Genomic DNA, 21198 nt, shown 5'->3' with positions numbered 1-21198 from the left:
GAATGGAGGTAGCACAAACCCACACACTGAGAGTTATATAGTGGAAGTAGCATGGTCCGCCAGCAGCACATTGGGTTTTAATTTTATTGATGTGTATAACATTTTACATGCTTTTTTTATACTATGTTATTTATACTGTGTGTGTAATATTTAAATACATTTTTGTAAACAAACATTCTTAAAATCCCGGGCAACGCCAGGTACTTCAGCTAGTATATATATATATATATATATATATATATATACCCATCAAAAAAATCAGAGGCGGCACTCAGAGACTTGGAAAACAGTGAAAAGCTGTATTAGTGACCTCACTAATACAGCTTTTCACTGTTTTCCAAGTCTCTGAGTGCCGCCTCTGATTTTTTTGATGGGTACATGTCAGGGATAGGATCCCTGAGGAAGGCACCGGAGCGAGGTACACCCTGAGGGGGAGGACTGGAGTGCCGGAGTTTCTTGTGTAGCTGTGGAGTGAATCTTGAGGCATTACTAAGGTCATTGTCACAGCATTTATACTTTTTATTGCATATTGGTGAACTATATGTGATGTGCACGAATATTGTAATATTCTACCTTTGAGAATATTGTTCATGCCCACGGCATTGGCAGGATGGGATTTTGAAATTTTCAAATATTGACTTGTTGATCACGACCCCTGATGAAGTCCTATATGGACGAAACGCGTTGGGTTTTTACGTGTTTGTGAATTTGAATATACATCTAAACTCTCTGGTGGAAAAATTGATATCTTATAAGTGCGGATACCATCAAACCAAATTCGCCAGATGATTACAAATCAGTATTGTTCACTTAATGCATATGATTTTTTCATTTGTTTTATTGATGTTTTTATGTAATATTGCAGTATTTACTGTTATATTTTATGAATAAATATATTTGTATGTGATATCTGAGGTGGTTCAGCTCCCATGAGAATTCTTTTTTTCCATAATTCCCTTTCTGTGCCTTATCTGACAGGAGGCATTTCTTAGTGGTGTGAGCTATATTGTACATTAGCGCAAAAAAAGGGTTCTTTATTCTTTGTATATATATATATATATATATATATATATATATATTTATGTGTGTGTGTGTGTATAAAATCTCGCATACTACCAAATTGTAGCAAGTACATCGCTCGGTCACAGTAACAGATTTAGGGGTATATTCAATTGAAGTCGAAAGGTGCCGTCTGTCGAAAAGACAGCAGTTTTCGACTTTTTTTTTAGGTCGGAAGGGGTTTCGACCTATTAAATATAACCCAAAATTATCCGACAAGTCGAGGAATTCGACTTGTCGGAAAGCACGTGGATCGGTGAAATAGCTGCCGTTCCGTGTGCATCTGTCGGATTTGGCCCCCTTTCTGATCATCTCAATCAGACTTTAAAAACAGCCGGATTGAGATGAGGGAGCCGAGAGGAGGAGGAGGGGGGGGGGGGGGACCAGCGAGGAGACGGGGGAGAGCAGCATAGCAGGAGGTTGTGTCACAGCCGCCACTCACAGCAGCGTCCACCCGGCCCCAGCAAGCGAAACCTCGCTTGCTGGAGCCGGGAGGACGCTGCCGTGAGCGGCGGCTGTGACACATCTTTCTGCTACGCTGCTGTAGCTGCTGTTGTAGCGCTGCTCTCCCCCGTCTGCCCGCGGTTAGCCCCTGTCTCAGCTCCCGCATCTCAATTCAACTTTTTTTAAAGTCATATTGAGATGGCATTGAACAGCCCTTGTTGGATCCATTCCGACAAATGAATGTCGGAATGGATCAGACTTCAATTGAATATACCCCTTAGTGGCCTCTTCAACTTTGCCAGGGACTCATGAAAATAGACCAACACACCATGAATAGCCAAACATGTATTCATGCATTTAATAAATATGTAAATAATATCCATCCTCTTAACAGTAAGCCAGTATACTTATCATGATGGTCAAAAAAACAGGAGGGATGGCAAAAAGTAAAAGTCCCAGCCCGAACGGTAGATATATTACCCAATGTGTACCCAGCTTTAGGCTTAATAAATTGGGGAGGTTGTCCACCCAGATCAGACTGGCTTTAGACAGGTAAGCCCAGCACTGAAACTCTTAGGAGATTGTATACTGTCCTGCAACTGGCTGAGTGTGGATGCTGTCAGGGCCTTTGATTCAGTGGAGTGGCCGTACCTCAGGAAGGTTTTCTTTAAATTTGGGATGGGCTGTAAGATAATAGCCCGGGCTAAATTGTTGTATCAGTCCTCTGGGACGGGTCTGCATTAATAGCTTTCTCACCTCCTTTTGCATCTCTCGGGGGTACAAGACAGGACTGCCCTCTTTCTCTGAGCTTATTTGCTCTTCCTACTGAGCTTCTGGGTTGTATTACTCGGAAGCATCCAGGGAATATGGGGAAGGGGGTTGTCCAGATTCTGCAGCCAGTTGACAGGATTACTCATCACGCAGAAGATATGGTTATATTTTTATCTGATGTGTTAAAGTGTTTGGAATTGGTCAATCGGGGTTTTCAACATGCTAAATTTCAGAAATCAATTGGGGCTGTAGCTTGCATGTGTATGGTAACAATCAGCAGATTTGCAGACCATTACTGGTAAAAGGATGTATTGACAGATCTGTATTTGCTGAAAATGATCTGCAAATCACTGAAAAATATCTATTGTACAGGCAATTATAGCAGTTCAGTTATTTGCTTCCCGGTTATTGTTCTGTGTTCAAATCCACTAATCTGCACAGAATATTACGTTACCTAGAAGACTGCGAACACTGTCACTGAAAGATTCTGCACTATCAAAAAAAGCACAACCCATCTAAAAAAACGTTTCTGTTTTTTTTAAGATGTGAGCAAAGAGATTGTACAGATAACTAAAGCAGATATTTCACACATTATTTTGCTTAATAATAATAAGAATTTACTTACCGATAATTCTATTTCTCGGAGTCCGTAGTGGATGCTGGGGTTCCTGAAAGGACCATGGGGAATAGCGGCTCCGCAGGAGACAGGGCACAAAAAGTAAAGCTTTAGGATCAGGTGGTGTGCACTGGCTCCTCCCCCTATGACCCTCCTCCAAGCCTCAGTTAGGATACTGTGCCCGGACGAGCGTACACAATAAGGAAGGATTTTGAATCCCGGGTAAGACTCATACCAGCCACACCAATCACACTGTACAACCTGTGATCTGAACCCAGTTAACAGTATGATAACAGCGGAGCCTCTGAAAAGATGGCTCACAACAATAATAACCCGATTTTTGTAACTATGTACAAGTATTGCAGATAATCCGCACTTGGGATGGGCGCCCAGCATCCACTACGGACTCCGAGAAATAGAATTATCGGTAAGTAAATTCTTATTTTCTCTATCGTCCTAGTGGATGCTGGGGTTCCTGAAAGGACCATGGGGATTATACCAAAGCTCCCAAACGGGCGGGAGAGTGCGGATGACTCTGCAGCACCGAATGAGAGAACTCCAGGTCCTCCTTAGCCAGGGTATCAAATTTGTAGAATTTAGCAAACGTGTTTGCCCCTGACCAAGTAGCTGCTCGGCAAAGTTGTAAAGCCGAGACCCCTCGGGCAGCCGCCCAAGATGAGCCCACCTTCCTTGTGGAATGGGCATTTACAGATTTTGGCTGTGGCAGGCCTGCCACAGAATGTGCAAGCTGAATTGTACTACAAATCCAACGAGCAATAGTCTGCTTAGAAGCAGGAGCACCCAGCTTTTTGGGTGCCTACAATATAAACAGCAAGTCAGACTTTCTGACTCCAGCCGTCCTGGAATTATATATATATATATATATATATTTTCAGGGCCCTGACAACGTCTAGCAACTTGGAGTCCTCCAAGTCCCTAGTAGCCGCAGGCACCACAATAGGTTGTTTCAGGTGAAACGCTGACACCACCTTAGGAAGAAACTGGGGACGAGTCCGCAGTTCTGCCCTGTCCGAATGGAAAATCAAATATGGGCTTTTGTAAGACAAAACCGCCAATTTTGACAATCGCCTGGCCGAGGCCAGGGCCAACAGCATGGTCACTTTCCATGTGAGATATTTCAAATCCACAGATTTGAGTGGTTCAAACCAATATGATTTGAGGAATCCCAACACTACGTTGAGATCCCACGGTGCCACTGGAGGCACGCAAGGGCTGTATATGCAATACTCCCTTGACAAACGTCTGGACTTCAGGAACTGAAGTCAATTCTTTCTGGAAGAAAATCTATAGGGCCGAAACTTGAACCTTAATGGACCCCAATTTGAGGCTCATAGACACTCCTGTTTGCAGGAAGTGCAGAAATCGACCTAGTTGAAATTTTTTCGTGGGGCCCTCCTGGCCTCACCCACGCAACATATTTTTACCACATGTGGTGATAACGTTGTGCGGTCACCTCCTTCCTGGCTTTGACCAGGGTAGGTATGACCTCTTCCGGAATGCCTTTTCCCTTAGGATCCGGCGTTCAAACCGCCATGCCGTCAAACGCAGTCGCGGTAAGTCTTGGAACAGACAAGGTCCCTGCTGGAGCAGGTCCTTTCTTAAAGGCCGATGCCACGGTTCCTCTTGGAACAGACATGGTACTTGCTGAAAGCAAATCCCTTCTTAGCTCCCGAGGCCATTAGTCCTCTGTGAGCATCTCTTGAAGTTCCGGTTACCAAGTCCCTCTTGGCCAATCCGGAGCCACGAGTATAGTTCTTACTCCTCTATGTCTTATAATTCTCAATACCTTGGTTATGAGAAGCAGAGAAGGGAACACATACACCGACTGTTACACCCACGGTGTTACCAGGACGTCCACAGCTATCGCTTGAAGGTCTCGTGACCTGGCGCAATACCTGTCCCATTTTTTTGTTCGGGCGGGACGCCATCATGTCCACCTTTGGTCTTTCCCAACGGTTCACAATCATGCGGAAAACTTCCCGATGAAGTTCCCACTCTCCCGGGTGGAGGTCGTGCCTGCTGAGGAAGTCTGCTTCCCAGTCGTCCACTCCCGGAATGAACACTGCTGACAGTGCTATCACATGATTTTCCGCCTAGCGAAAAATCCTTGCAGTTTTGTCACTGCCCTCCTGCTTCTTGTGCCGCCCTTTCTGTTTACGTGGGCGACTGCCGTGATGTTATCCCACTGGATCAATACCGGCTGACCTTGAAGCAGAGGTCTTGCTAAGCTTAGAGCATTATAAATTTGTTCTTAGCTCCAGTATATTTATGTGGAGAGAATTCTCCAGACTTGATCACACTCCTTGTGTGACTGCTCCCCAGCCTCTCAGGCTGGCCTCCGTGGTCACGAGCATCCAATCCTGAATGCCGAATCTGCGGCCCTCTAGAAGATGAGCACTCTGTAATCACCACAGGAGAGACACCCTTGTCCTTGGATATAGGGTTATCCGCTGATGCATCTGAAGATGCGATCCGGACCATTTGTCCAGCAGATCCCACTGAAGAGTTCTTGCGTGAAATCTGCCGAATGGAAGCGCTTCGTAATAAGCCACCATTTTTACCAGGACTCTTGTGCAATGATGCACTGACACTTTTCCTGGTTTTAGGAGGATCCCGATTAGCTCGGATAACTCCCTGGCTTTCTCCTCTGGGAGAAACACCTTTTCCTGGACTGTGTCCAGAATCATCCCTAGGACCAGCAGACGTGTCGTCGGAACAACTGCGGTTTTGGAATATTTAGAATCCACCCGTGCTGTCGTAGAACTACTTGAGATAGTGCTACTCCGACCTCCAACTGTTCTCTGGACCTTGTTCTTATCAGGAGGTCGTCCATTTTCTTTGAAGACGAATCCTCCTTTCGGTCATTACCTTGGTAAGGACCCGGGGTGCCTTGGACAATCCAACGGCATCGTTTCTGTACCACGAACCTGAGGTACCCTTGGTGAGAAAAGGCAAATTTTGGGACATGGAGGTAAGCATCCCTGATGTCCCGGGACACCATATAGTCCCCTTGTTCTTTGCTATCACTGCTCTGAGTGACTCCATCTGGATTTGAACCCTTGTAAGTGTTCAAATTTTTCAGATTTAGAATAGGTCTCACCTAGCCTTCAGTACCACCATATAGTGTGGAGTAATACCCCTTTCCTTGTTGTCGGAGGGGTAAATTTATTATCACCTGCTGGGAATACAGCTTGTGAATTGTTTTCAATACTGCCTCCCTGTCGGAGGGAGACATTTGTACAGCAGACGACAGGAACCTGCGAGGGGGGAAACCACTCGACATTCCAATCTGTACCCCTTGGATACTACTTGTAGGATCCAGGGGTCCTGTACGGTCCCAGCGTCATGCTGAGAACTTGGTAGAAGCGGTGGAGGGCTTCTGTTCCTGGGAATGGGCTGCCTGCTGCAGTCTTCTTCCCTTTCCTCTATCCCTGGGCAGATATGACTCTTATAGGGACGAAAGGACTGAGGCTGAAAAGACGGTGTCTTTTTCTGCAGAGATGTGACTTAGGGTAAAAAACGGTGGATTTTCCAGCAGTTGCCCTGGCCACCAGGTCCCATGGACCGACCCCAAATAACTCCTCCCCTTTATACGGCAATACATCTTTGTGCCGTTTGGAATCTGCATCACCTGACCACTGTCGTGTCCATAAACATCTTCTTGCAGATATGGACATCGCATTTACTCTTGATGCCAGAGTGCAAATATCCCTCTGCGCATCTCGCATATATAGAAATGCATCCTTTAAATGCTCTATAGTCAATAAAATACTGTCCCTGTCAAAGGTATCAATATTTTTAGTCAGGGAATCCGACCAAGCCACCTCAGCTCTGCACATCCAGGCTGAGGCGATCGCTGGTCGCAGTATAACACCAGCATGTGTGTGTATACTTTTTAGGATATTTTTCAGCCTCCTATCAGCTGGCTCCTTAAGTACGGCCCTATCCGTAGATGGTACCGCCACTTGTTCTGATAAGCGTGTGAGCGCCTTATCCACCCTGAGGGGTGTTTCCCACCGCGCCTTAACTTCTGGCGGGAAAGGGTATACCGCCAATAATTTTCTATCGGGGGAAACCCACGCATCATCACACACTTCATTTAATTTATCTGATTCAGGAAAAACTACAGGTAGTTTTTTCACCTCACACATAATACCCTTTTTTGTGGTACTTGGAGTATCAGAAATATGTAACACCTCCTTCATTGCCCTTAACGTGTGTGTGTCTGGGTCTGTGTCGACCGACTGAGGTAAATGGGCATTTTACAGCCCCTGACGGTGTTTGAGACGCCTGGACAGATACTAATTTGTTCGCCGGCCCTCTCATGTCGTCAACCGGCTTGCAGCGTGTTGACATTGTCACGTAATTTCCATAAATAAGCCATCCATTCCGGTGTCGACTCCCTAGAGAGTGACATCACCATTACAGGCAATTTGCTCCGCCTCCTCACCAACATCGTCCTCATACATGTCGACACACACGTACCAACATATAGCACACACACACAGGGAATGCTCTGATAGAGGACAGGACCCCACTAGCCCCTTGGGGAGACAGAGGGACAGAGGGAGAGTTTGCCAGCACACACCAAAGCGCTATATTTTACAGGGATAGCCTTATAATAAGTGCTCCCTTATAGCTGCTTTTATAAAATCACAATTTCGCCAAATTTTGCCCCCCCTCTCTTGATTTAACCCTGTTTCTGTAGTGCAGTGCAGGGGAGAGCCTGGGAGCCTTCCTGACCAGCGGAACTGTGTGAGGAAATGGTGCTGTGTGCTGAGGAGATAGGCCCCGCCCCCTTTTCGGCGGGCTCGTCTCCCGCTTAAAAATGGATTCTGGCAGGGGTTAAATATCTCCATATAGCCCCGGAGGCTATATGTGAGGTATTTTTTGCCAAAAAAAGGATTTTCATTGCTGCCCAGGGCGCCCCCCCCCAGCGCCCTGCACCCTCAGTGACTGCCGTGTGAAGTGTGCTGAGAGCAATGGCGCACAGCTGCAGTGCTGTGCGCTACCTTAAGAAGACTGAGGAGTCTTCTGCCGCCGATTCTGGACCTTCTTCTCTTTTCAGCATCTGCAAGGGGGCCGGCGGCGAGGCTCCGGTGACCATCCAGGCTGTACCTGTGATCGTCCCTCTGGAGCTAATGTCCAGTAGCCAAAGAAGCCAATCCATCCTGCACGCAGGTGAGTTCACTTCTTCTCCCCTAAGTCCCTCGATGCAGTGATCCTGTTGCCAGCAGGACTCACTGTAAAATAAAAAACCTAAGCTAAACTTTTCTAAGCAGCTCTTTAGGAGAGCCACCTAGATTGCACCCTTCTCGGCCGGGCACAAAAACCTAACTGAGGCTTGGAGGAGGGTCATAGGGGGAGGAGCCAGTGCACACCACCTGATCCTAAAGCTTTACTTTTTGTGCCCTGTCTCCTGCGGAGCCGCTATTCCCCATGGTCCTTTCAGGAACCCCAGCATCCACTAGGACGATAGAGAAATACTGTATAAAGGTTGCTAGAAATTATTAAATATCCAAGAAGATTTTACTACTACATATTGGGCTGCTTTTACGTCTAATATTCTGACTTTGAATTAACAAGGAACTAGTGATATCAATGAGGCATAAGGGAGGGGTGTATGTCTTCATATCACTAATGCCTAGTGAGTTGACAGGCTACCTGAATAGGAGCCGAGTACATACTCTGTGAGTAGGTGACAGGTACACTATAAATTTGGAGCATTACTATGAACATACATAAACAAAAATATGATTCCAGAAATACATTTAAAACAATAAGACAGATAAACACCTCCACTGAAAACCTAACAATTAAAATAGATCAGTTGTGCTGAAAAAAAAACCAATGTGAGGTTTGGTGCTTCTTTTCCTGGGAAAAACTTGCTTTCAACCTTTACAAAGTTTCAGCAACTGAAAAAGAAAAGTCAGAGTAATAATATAACATACTTTCAGTTTTTAAAGCAGCTGTCAACGTATACAGCACTTACGGTGTGGGGGGTCCTGCGGCTGAACCTATGGACACTTTTGCTTTGACTGACGATGTGCATTCCCTGCTGACAAGCCTCACTCTCCCCCCGCTGTTCTGAACTCTGCTTAATGAGGCAGCTGCAACGTCTTCTTTGGTCAGGTACCTAAGAAGCAAACACGATCAAACAAAAAAATACGTGTGTCTGACACACCATTAAACTGAGTAATGTTTTGTGTGCGATACCATACTTGCACTTTATCATTGTTGCATTATAGAGCCTGTGTGTGTGTGTGTGTAGAGGTATTTCTATATTTAAATATTACTTTTGCCTTTTAGAATTGTGTCTATACTTGGTTTGTAAAATATCAGCTTACATTTTTAATTAGGTAGAGAAAAGGGATATTAGAGATTCTTCCAAACTGGGACCTACACATTTCCATTGTGCTTAATGTTTTGTAGTAGTGGAGAATTGTGCGTCATTCAAAGTACATCTGAAATGTCACACCCTCACCAACTGTGTCACACAACTAATGTAAACATTCACAAGGTGAATTGTCCACCTTCCAAAGTGTTGTCAAAGTCAGAAAAATATCCCCATGCACGTTGCCATATTTGCACCGCACACTGGTCCGTGCTGCGCATGCGTACGCTCTCCCGTGAAGGCGCATACCCGCAATAGCGTGCACTCGCAGGCGCGGTATGCGTATTTACGGTAGAGTTTATGTAGTCGTAGCGTGCGACTCATTCGTTACATATTTTCACAATTAATGTAGTTTATAGATCATGATCCCTTTGATAGTTTCTGAAAGTTTGGTTAATACAGAAGGTCCCTGTTTAAAGTAATCCCTCTTTGTATTGTACGAAGGGTCTAACAGGAATCATACAGCAGTGTTTGGTACCCATCGGAAGAGTATTTAATTAGCAATATTCCGGTGTTGGTTTGGAGCGTATTAATCGCTCGTGCGAATAGTTATGGACATAAGAAGTTTATGTCCATTTCTATTATTTACTCATACTCAGGTATGCGGCGGGAAACCTAGTTTCCCACCCACCTGAGCTGTTGGAAATCGTCACAGCCCACCTGTATGAATCAACCTATGACCTTTTGTTGTGATACAGGGTCGAATTCCTTCATCCAATGGACAATGGGATTGTAGGGACTATGAGATTGCATTGTGTGTGGGGCATAAATAGGCAGGCCGACCACATCCAGCTCTCACTCTTCAACGGTTCTCATTGCTGAAAATCGGGTGCTGGATGTCCAGGCGCATGCGATCGTTTACCCTGTGCGTAAGTTTCTCTCCGTAATCATTGTCTTTCTGTGAGCCAATTTCTCTCATCTCTCTCCGTCTCTCTCTCTCTTTCCCTTCTCTTTCTCTCGTATCTCCCCTAGACTAGTATTGTATTGTATTAGATAGTATTGTATTTTGGTTAGGAAGTCTCTGTTATATTGTAGTGTATCATTTGTACTGTTATCCCCTTTTACAAATACATTAGATATAATACAGTTAATAGGCTTTGGACCCTAAACCAGTATCTGTGTATTTCCTATAGTGTTAAGTGTTCACTTGAGCGTCGGTGACGCTCAAGCAGCTTTGTAGTTAGTCAGGTTACACAAGGTTGCACTTACACCCTGTACTCACATTAAGGTATTCTGTGAATTTTATTGGTATAAGGTTTAGACATAAAGGTATAGCGTTGTGAGCGTCTGCACCGCTGGTGATCTCCTCGTGGTCTCGAGCGTCCGCTACGCCATAGCGAATCATTACTCTAGTCGTAGCCAATAACGTGTCCTGTGATCGCTGGGCCGTGAGCGAACGTGACGCTTGAGCGTCTCGCCTACGGCTGAGCGATCGTTACGCAACTAGCGTACCATTACGGTACTTCTTAAGTAAACAGCGTACAGTGTTCTTAGACTTCATAAAGGGTTGTTTATACGACAAGGGAATTTAGCATTGTCAATTGGGGACTCGTCCTATCCTTCTCATATCTGCACTAGGTAGATCAGCAGACATTATCCCCCCAGCAAAGGGTGGGAGGTTGTCTCGCTGTGCTGACGGGATAAGCGCCTGCTTCGCTTAGATAAAGAGTGCTGAAGGAATCCGGGAACCGGAAGTAAGAACAAAACGCTTGTGTCTTTTAAAAAAACTGTTTTATTTCTCTTCTGTCTTGCGTATACACGCACGCATACATTTATCTGCATTTCTTTTTCAAATTTCGTATATCACTATTCCTGTTTGCCAAGTTTTATAGTTGATAGAAAGTGCTAAAAGAGATTTGCTGTTATTTCATAGTAGAGGTAATAGTTAAAGTATAGACCAACACACGGCTTGTCTGGGAGATAAGGCAGTCAGTGTGGTGTGCGGTAGATGATCAGGGATCATCTACATTGATAAAGGTAGAAATTGTGTTACGGTGGATCTTTGTTTTGCGTACACGTGTCCCTAACAAAAGACTTGCGTACGCAATCCAAACGGCAGACGCACGCAGCGTACATTACGCAACGTAGCGTCTGGTTACGCAACGTAGCTCAAGTCACGAAAAGTTGAATTAGCGCAAAGCGATAATTAGCGCAAAGGCGATAAGTAACGCACAGCGGTAAATAACGCGACGCGGTAAATAACGCAAATCTATTTTTGGAAAAATCTGAAATTTAGTTTAACAGATCCTGCTCCTAATTGGTAACACAGTTGGACTGAAGACAATTTCTGCGCAGAAATAGATATAGAAACAAAGTGTACATGTGTTGAGTGAGTGTGTTTTTATCACATAAGTTTATATAACTTAGAGGTTGAACCAAAAGGAAAGTCGGGTACTCGTCAAGGGACACACGTGTAAGTGACATATACGGTGGCTAGGGAGGCATCCTTGGTTAAATAATATTTGAGCATTAGAGTATAGCGGACCATAAGGTAACAGACCAGGAGGTCATTAACAGACGGTAACAGACCAGGAGGTCATAAGGTAACAGGTAAAATAGACAAAGAGGTCCGCTATAAAGGTACAAGAGGCACAACGCCTGGGGTGTTGGTGCAGAACCCATATAGGCCATAAGCTCTTGCTGAAGGAATCGCGGCCGGAAACATCGATTCCATTGATCTTTCAGTACATGACAAGTAGTGCTTATGTACTGAACGATTGGACCGCACGTAATTGTGTGCAGTAGTTAGTAATCTGACCTAATACCATTAGAGTAAAGTGGTCACAAACGCTATCTGTACATTCTGACGTGATTTGTGTAATTTTTTATTTTTAAAGGGAAGTTCGCTGGTCACTCAGGAACTATCTAACAACCCCACCTTTACTGGAAAGAGTAAGTGTCCTGCGGGTAACCCTCATATGTTCCAGTAAACCGAAGGTTCTTTTGGTAGGGCCCTGTATCGAGTACGCCAGCACCACGTCGGTGTGATCAGGTCGTATTGGTCGAGGTGGGCGAGTGAGTGGGGTACTCGGTAAACCGCCACCGCCGGCCTATTTTTGAATAATTTGGTTTGCTGTAAGGGTTCGCTGAAAACCTTGATATAAAGATCCAAGGAGGAATAAGCAACACCTGCAGAATTATGGGGGCCAGTTGTTCAGGTAGGGGGCGATCAACCTCGGTTCGGGTTGATTCAGAGAACCGACCCGTTGGGTCGGCAAGGTACATCATGTGTGAAAAATACGGAAGTCACACAGAATCTTTATGTGATGAATGGGAGAGAATGACTGTACAAGACAGGGACAAATTCCCAAGAATAGGTAGCTTCAGTCCAGAAGTGTTACAAAATTTAAGGAGGAGGATATGTCTCGTAAAATCAACAAAGAGACGAATTCAACATCATGATTATTTACAGTTATGGCACCAGGAAGGTGAGATACAGAGAGGTTTGGCTCTGGCGGCAGGATCTGGGGCAGTCAGGAAGCTGATAGCCACAGCTCCTCCTCCACCATACATTGCAGGAGGGAGGTTGATTGCGGAGAGAAACGCACTGGGTTGTAAAACACAAACACTTAGTAACCCTGTAAATGTAAATGATGTTAACCAAGTAACTCATGCTATTATTAACCCGTGCAAGTTGTACCCTGTTTTGAACCTTCCTCAGGAGTGTGATCAAGAAGAAGATTCGGCAACAATTTCAGCTCTCTCTCTTGCGGCCACCATAGCAGAGACCACAGTAGGCACAGCGACACCCACGAGATTAGTGAAAGCCCCTAGCGGAGGGATAGGTGAGGTCGTGTCAACGGGTAAGTACGGCACCATGCACTACACTGAAACAATTGTACCACAAGTTGTAGAATCTACGCAGAATGAGGCTGTTAGAATTGCTCCTGTAAGGGTAATAGCAGTTCCCAATGGAAAAACAGATGTGTCTGGAGCCACTCCCATAAGGAACATTGCCATGTACACTCCATTTTCCCGAATGGAATTAAGAACAATAGTGTCCGAATTTCCTGACCCCAGGAAAGACTTAGTTGCTAGCCAAAAATACATCAGGGATCTAGGTAACACTGTAGAACCCAACAACAAGGATTGGCAGATACTGCTAAGAGCTTGTTTACCTTCCAATGTCGACGCAACTCAATTCTTAGTTGACTGCGCCTTGGATAAAGATGTACCGCTTACAGACGTGTACAACAAGGATAATGTAAAAAGGATAAATTTACAGCTAAAGGAGTATTTCCCAGCCGTTGTTAAATGGAACAAGATATTCTCCATTAAGCAAAAGGAGTCCGAAACGGCAACAGAATATTTTCACCGGGCACTATTAGAAATGGCAAAGTACACTGGTATAGAAGACATTAAGACCAACCCAAACCATCGAGAAGTAGCAGTATCTGTACTGATGGATGGTTTGAAAGAAACATTAAAAGCTAGGGTACAGACCACACAACCATGTTGGCGAGGTCTGTCAGTGTCCACATTGAGAGAGGCTGCTATTGATCACGACAGAAACATCACTAGGCACAGGGAGTCGCAAAGTGATAAGTTGATGTCCGTAAGTATACAGGCGCTGACCACAAGGCAGCCTGCGTATGTACCACCGAATCCTGTGGGTAAGGCAAGTGTAATGACATGTTTTTCTTGTAACAGACCGGGACACTATGCACGAGACTGTAGAACAAAGAGTGTACAAAGATCTTTTCAACCCCCTAGACAACGACACGACACACGACATTGGGAGCAGGGTCCACAGAGGCGGAGTTTTGAGCCACATACAGGGGAAACAAAAAGATATCCCCCGAACAGAGATTGGCATGCCTCTGGTAGTTCCCAGCTAACCCCCTCACATGTAGTCGCTGCCAGCGGGATTCAGGGAGGTCAGCATACCCACTAGGGGTGTGGCCATACCTGTAATCTGCAGCCAGTTAAGTTGATTGCCAGTCTTGGAAGTGAACCAGAGATTGCAATCAATGTAGCTGGTAAAACTTTAAACTTTCTTGTAGACACAGGGGCGGCCAAGTCAGTGATAAATTCGACAGTGGGCATGAGAACCACTGGTAGGACAATTCCAGCCATGGGAGTAACAGGAGTAGTCCAGCACTACCCTGTTAGCAAACCAGCCGAGATTACAATAGGGCCTTTGCATACCAAGCATTCCTTTTTGCTGGCTGCATCAGCACCAACTAATCTCCTGGGTAGAGACTTACTATGTAAAATGGGTTGCGTCATTTATTGTACTCCTGAAGGTGTATTCTTGGACATTCCTGAGAATCACGCTCAGGAGGTACGAGACATGTTAGACTCCCCATCAAAATTAATGTCACATTCCATTATGACAAATAGGAATCCATCCCAAGTAGAAGAGATGATATCTCAGATACCAGAGTCACTTTGGACAAAAGATGGACAGGACACTGGATTAATGGCAAACGTAGCTCCAGTAATTGTACAAGTAAAAGATGGTAGGATAGCTCCAAAAATCCCACAGTATCCTCTGAAGCCAGAGGTGGAGTTAGGAGTTTTTCCCGTAATAGAGCGCTTGCTACAACAGGGCATTCTAGTAAGAACGTCCAGCACAGCAAATAGTCCCATCTTCCCTGTTAAAAAGAGTGGGGGGAGGGGTTACAGGCTAGTGCAGGATCTAAGGGGGATTAACAAAATAGTTGAAAGTCAGTTCCCCGTAGTGCCTAATCCAGCTGTCATCCTAATGCAAATTCCTCCCACTGCCAAATTTTTCACTGTTATTGACCTCTGCTCCGCTTTCTTTTCGGTACCTCTGCACCCTGACAGCCAATATTTGTTTGCATTCACATACAGAGGAGTCCAATACACGTGGACTCGGTTACCCCAAGGTTTCATAGATAGTCCAAGTATATTTTCTCAGGCTTTGCATGATTGTTTACAGTCTTTCCAACCAGACAGTGGATCAGTATTGATACAGTATGTGGACGATTTATTACTGTGTTCAGATTCACTGGAAGCATCTCTGAAGGATACGAAACAGCTCCTGTTTCATCTTTCAGACACAGGTCACAAGGTTTCCAAAGACAAGTTACAATTATGCCAAACTAAGGTAAAATATTTGGGACACTGTCTAACACAAGGACTGAGACACCTGACCGCTGATAGAATCCAAGCCATTAGAGACATGACACTGCCACAAACCCAGCAACAGATCAGGACGTTTTTAGGAATGTGTGGGTATTGCCGTAATTGGATCCCAGGGTTTTCCATATTGGCGTTACCTTTGCAGGAAATGGTCTCTTCAAACAAACCTGATCGGATTTCGCATACAGACGAATCCGAAACAGCATTTGAGAGACTCAAACAGTGCCTAACGCAGGCACCAGCACTAGGTATGCCAGACTATGGGAAACCCTTTGAACTATACGGAACAGAAAGTGCTGGGTGCGCAGCAGGTGTACTAACCCAAAAACACGGTGACGCCAGCAGGCCAGTCGCATACTACAGCGCCCAGCTAGACACGGTAGCGCGATCCCTCCCCACATGCTTGCGTAGCGTTGCGGCGATAGCATTGCTAGTGACAAAAAGCGAAGATGTCGTGCTAGGCCACAACCTCACAATCCATACACCACATGCGGTATCTGCCTTATTGAATTCTGCCCAAACCAGACACGTCTCATCTGCAAGGTTTACAAGATGGGAATTGGCATTAATGGCCCCAGTAAACATCACCATAAGGAGATGCAGCGCATTAAATCCTGCAACTTTTCTCCCAGGTGTGCCTGGTCAGGCACAAAGGGTGGAAGGTGAGAGTGATGGGGAAGGAGGATTTAATGCAAAGGAAGATACACATGATTGTATGGAATATTTGACCCAAAATTTCACCGCAAGGCCTGACATCAGTGACAATCCACTGGAAGATGCAGAACTCACGTTCTACACTGACGGTAGTTGTCATAGACAGTCAGACTCGGGAGACTTGTGTACTGGATACGCAGTCGTAGATGACCAAGACACCATAGAAGCGGAACCGCTAGGCCCACCTCACTCAGCCCAGGTTGCTGAACTGGTCGCCCTAACCAGAGCATGTGAATTGGCTAAGGGTAAGTCAGCCAATATCTACACCGACTCTAGATACGCCTTCGGGGTAGTACATGATTTCGGAGCCCTATGGCGCCTCAGAAATTTCATGACGGCAGCTGGTACACCGATAGCGCATGCAGCATATATAAAAAGGCTTCTAACAGCGATACAGGAACCCGACAGAGTGGCTGTTATCAAATGTAAAGCACATACATATAGCCAAGACCCAGTATCCCTTGGTAACAGCCGAGCAGACGAAGCCGCAAAGCTTGCAGCTGCTACCCCCATACAGACAGACACCACACAACTGATGGTATTTAATACCATCAACACACAAAAGTTGTGTGAGATGCAGAATTTGTGTTCCACACAGGAAAGAGCAGTCTGGAAGGCAAAGGGATATGGCCAGGAGTCCTCAGGGCTCTGGACGGATGGACATGGTAAACCAGTGGCCCCCAGGGCATACCTTCCATGTCTGGCTGAAGCAGCTCACGGGCTGACTCATCTAGGCAAGGAGGGGATGTGCAAATTGGTAAGAGCATACTGGTGCGCCCCAGGATTCTCCTCTCATGCGAGTAAAAGAGCAATGTCATGCCTTACCTGTCTGAGAAAGAATATTGGAAAGGCAATACCTACAGAACCATCCCATATCCCACCTGCCGGCGGCCCTTTCCAGGTAATACAAATCGACTTCATTCAATTACCCCCATGTCGAAATTTGAAATATGTACTTGTTTGTATAGATGTTTTCTCGAATTGGGTCGAAGCTTTCCCAGCAGCTACAAATACCGCTATGTTTACAGCTAAGAAAATTGTGCAGGAATTTGTATGTAGATATGGTATCCCTAGAATCATTGAAAGTGATAGGGGTACCCATTTTACAGGTGATGTCTTTCAAGGAATGTGTAAGTTGATGGGAATTGATAGCAAGCTGCACACTCCGTACCGTCCACAGGCGAGCGCGAAGGTCGAAAGAGTGAACAGCACTATTAAAAATAAATTGAGTAAAGTAATGGCAGAGACAGGATTGACGTGGCCAGAAGCTTTACCCATTGTTTTGTATAGCATCAGAACCACTCCCAGGTCCCCTCTTAATCTGTCTCCTTTTGAAATCTTGTTTGGTCGACAACCGCATGTCATGATTAACCCTCAGGATGATTTGAAATGTAACAATGAAGTAACTGTAAAGTACTTGATTAACATGAGTAAGCAGTTGAGGAATCAAAATGATAATCTGAAGTTGGTGATTCCTGATTTACCAGATAGTAATTGTCATGACATTGAACCTGGGGATTATGTAATGATACGAAATTTTCTACGCTCAGGTTGTCTTATTGATAGATGGGAAGGACCATACCAGGTCTTATTGACTAGCACCACAGCATTGAAGGTGGCTGAGAGAGAGACTTGGGTCCATTCATCCCACTGCAAAAAGGTTGCTGATCCAGAGAAGTCCCGTGATAAGGAACAGACGGTAGAGGTTGTATCACTGGAGTGTCTGTTCCAGGAGGACTGAGGCGGCACCTGAGCCTTGAAGACCGAAAGCAGTTGTCGACTCCCCTCTCCCTTTTATTGTTTTTCTCCACTTCCCATCCCCTCTTCCTTGAAATTTCTTTTTTCCCCCTTCTCATTCTTCTCTATTTCCTCCTCAAAGATGGACTTGCCCCAAGAGACTGTGATCCGGATTTTGATGTTAACCGTGATGTTGACCAGAGCAGTCTGTTCCGGCGAGAGTACCATAGAGGTCGAGAGAGGATCTGGAATGGGTTCCGATTATGATGATGGAGGCGTAGTTTTCCAAGATCAACCAAACCAACAAGCAAAGGCGAGTATCAGAAAACGATCCGATAGAAGAAATTGTGATGGATTGTTAGCTGAAGAAAATTGTATCTGTAGGCTCTGTGATAATCTGGTTGAAGATGGATGCATAAAGAAATGCCAATCCAGTTTTAATATCCATATGGACCGGCATCCATTGAGTGACTATCACTCTTTAGTGGGTAATGTGTTAAACAAAACAGATTGTTGGGTATGCTCTCAAGTACCTCAGGGTCATAGCAAATCAGGGCTAGTACCATTTCCTTTAACGTTAGGGGAGGTACTTGAGCTAAGTGGTGGGAGACCGGTGGACCGGAGATTTAACATCTCCAGCCCTCCTAGTTTGAAGCTCCACCAATACCATGTGGATAGGTCCCTCTTATGTTTTAATATCTCCAACCCCCGTAAGCCGGGAAATTGGGAAGTGTCATGGAGCAACCTTACCATGACCTTTTCACACAGAGCAGATAGAATGCCTACAGATACAGAGCTTGTACGCCACATAGCCAGTAGAGGAAAATCTCTCCGGTATCGATATACCTTAGGAAATAGGATTACTAGAGTTGGAGAGGTATCACCAGGATACTGTGCACATATCGTACAAACTGATACGTGCATTAAGCAGATGGAAGAATTAGGGTCAGGAGATTTCACCTGGAAGGTTTGTAACATGGTCATGTCCTTCTCCGTCCCATATGTTCTCCCCGATGACGCATATTTCATATGCGGGAGAAAGGCGTACAAGTGGCTTGCCCCAAACTCTGAAGGATTGTGTTATATTGGAAAAGTATTGCCTGAAGTGATGACTGTTACACATGACAAAATGAAGGACATACACCGTGGTGCCCAAGCTCCTTATACTCACACTCATTACGAGCACCGAGTTAAAAGACAACTGTCAGAAAGGTTAGAGCATCCGGCCTCTGATCTTATCCATGAATCCACCGGGATTCAGGTCCTGGTAGCGTTAGATTTCACTCGCACCGCTCGAGGAGTGATGAATTATAGATACATTTCCGCACTCGCCAATTTGTTAGATAATATCACTGAAATGTATGATGACACGTTTAGATACACTGGAAGAGAACTTCAAGCTTACAAAACGGAACTAGTTCAGCATAGGATGGTTCTTAATTATCTTACAGCAGTAACAGGCGGATATTGTGTTACATTGGCAACACAGTACGGCATAAAGTGTTGCACTTATATCACGAATAGCACCGAGGATCCGGTAGAGGTCATAGACCAAAAGATGGACGATATTCTGCAATTAAAGTGGGAATTTCGTCGAAAACACAATCTCACCCTTGCTGCTGTAGGTAATGAGCTGACTGGTTGGGTGTCATGGTTGAACCCGCGAAATTGGTTCTCCGGTTTAGGAGACTGGGCTCAAGGAGTCATAATGGATGTTGGAAAGTTTCTACTATGTATCTTGGGTGTCGTTATATCGATTGGATTGATATTTAGATGCGGGCAGGCTTTAATGAGGTGCAAACAAAGTACAAAAGTGATGAGCGTGAGGAGTGAGGAAACTGTAATTAACCTGGATTTGATTTATGACCCAATAATAGAAACCAGAATGTGATGAAAATGCGATTATACGGTCCGTTTCTTTCACCTGTTTTTCTGCTTTTCTCCAAGATACAAAGACCCCCTTGGACGAGGAAGTTGACGAGACGCTATACAGACAACAGACAAGCACCAAAGATGAAGTTTTGACCACTTGAGAAATGGACATTTGATGAACTTTGCCATGGATCCCCAGTTTCCCTAGTACTTTTAAACTCACGCTAGCCCAACATTTTTTTGTAAATCCGATGGCTCTGACAAAGCTATTTGCTCATGCCCAAGGAGCAATACAGCGCAAAGAAGACGACTCTCAACAGATACCGAACACAACTTCGACGACAGATGTACATTTCCCTGACATAGAATATCATTGCATTTTCCATAAGTGTTCTTTATCTTCATCTCTACAACCCTCAGGTAATGACACACATAGACGATAGGGAATACAGGCACAGATATCAGCAACCACATACCTCCCCCATTCATGTATCATCAACTAAAATGTGCTCCCCATTTTGTTCAAAATCCGAAAAGAGCTCGGTAAAGTTTGACAGCCCATCCACAGACCTGTACCACAGGATAAGAAGGAATTCAAATGTATACTTCGCAATACCTCGAAGCTTGATTTACAACACGTACGGCACGATGATACATGACCCTCCAAACATGGACTCATACACACATGCTTCTGCTATCACACTAGGTCATACCCTCTTCACACCTACTCCTCTCTCCTCCCTCACCCAACCATGGAAATGAATTAACCCCTGACATATATTTTTCTCCTTTTGAAATGTTTTAGAAGGTGGCAGTTATTATTGACTGCCAAAGGGTGGACTGTCAAAGTCAGAAAAATATCCCCATGCACGTTGCCATATTTGCACCGCACACTGGTCCGTGCTGCGCATGCGTACGCTCTCCCGTGAAGGCGCATACCCGCAATAGCGTGCACTCGCAGGCGCAGTATGCGTATTTACGGTAGAGTTTATGTAGTCGTAGCGTGCGACTCATTCGTTACATATTTTCACAATTAATGTAGTTTATAGATCATGATCCCTTTGATAGTTTCTGAAAGTTTGGTTAATACAGAAGGTCCCTGTTTAAAGTAATCCCTCTTTGTATTGTACGAAGGGTCTAACAGGAATCATACAGCAGTGTTTGGTACCCATCGGAAGAGTATTTAATTAGCAATATTCCGGTGTTGGTTTGGAGCGTATTAATCGCTCGTGCGAATAGTTATGGACATAAGAAGTTTATGTCCATTTCTATTATTTACTCATACTCAGGTATGCGGCGGGAAACCTAGTTTCCCACCCACCTGAGCTGTTGGAAATCGTCACAGCCCACCTGTATGAATCAACCTATGACCTTTTGTTGTGATACAGGGTCGAATTCCTTCATCCAATGGACAATGGGATTGTAGGGACTATGAGATTGCATTGTGTGTGGGGCATAAATA

The 21198-nt window shown here is 45.0% G+C and overlaps 1 protein-coding gene across 10 annotated transcripts in view; it reads right to left on the bottom strand.

Moving 5' to 3' along the window:
* ZRANB3 (zinc finger RANBP2-type containing 3) overlaps positions 1-21198 on the bottom strand; it is an 894936-nt gene that overhangs the window by 16726 nt on the left and 857012 nt on the right. For all 10 annotated transcript variants that reach the window (XM_063933768.1, XM_063933769.1, XM_063933776.1 and 7 more), the window contains one exon: positions 8904-9047. In XM_063933768.1, coding sequence (XP_063789838.1) covers positions 8904-9047 — 144 coding nt within the window. The remainder of the gene's footprint in view (positions 1-8903; positions 9048-21198) is intronic.

The sequence above is a fragment of the Pseudophryne corroboree genome, chromosome 7 (assembly GCF_028390025.1).
Source record: "Pseudophryne corroboree isolate aPseCor3 chromosome 7, aPseCor3.hap2, whole genome shotgun sequence".
NCBI lineage: Eukaryota > Metazoa > Chordata > Amphibia > Anura > Myobatrachidae > Pseudophryne > Pseudophryne corroboree.
This window is presented reverse-complemented; position numbering and strand designations above follow the sequence as displayed.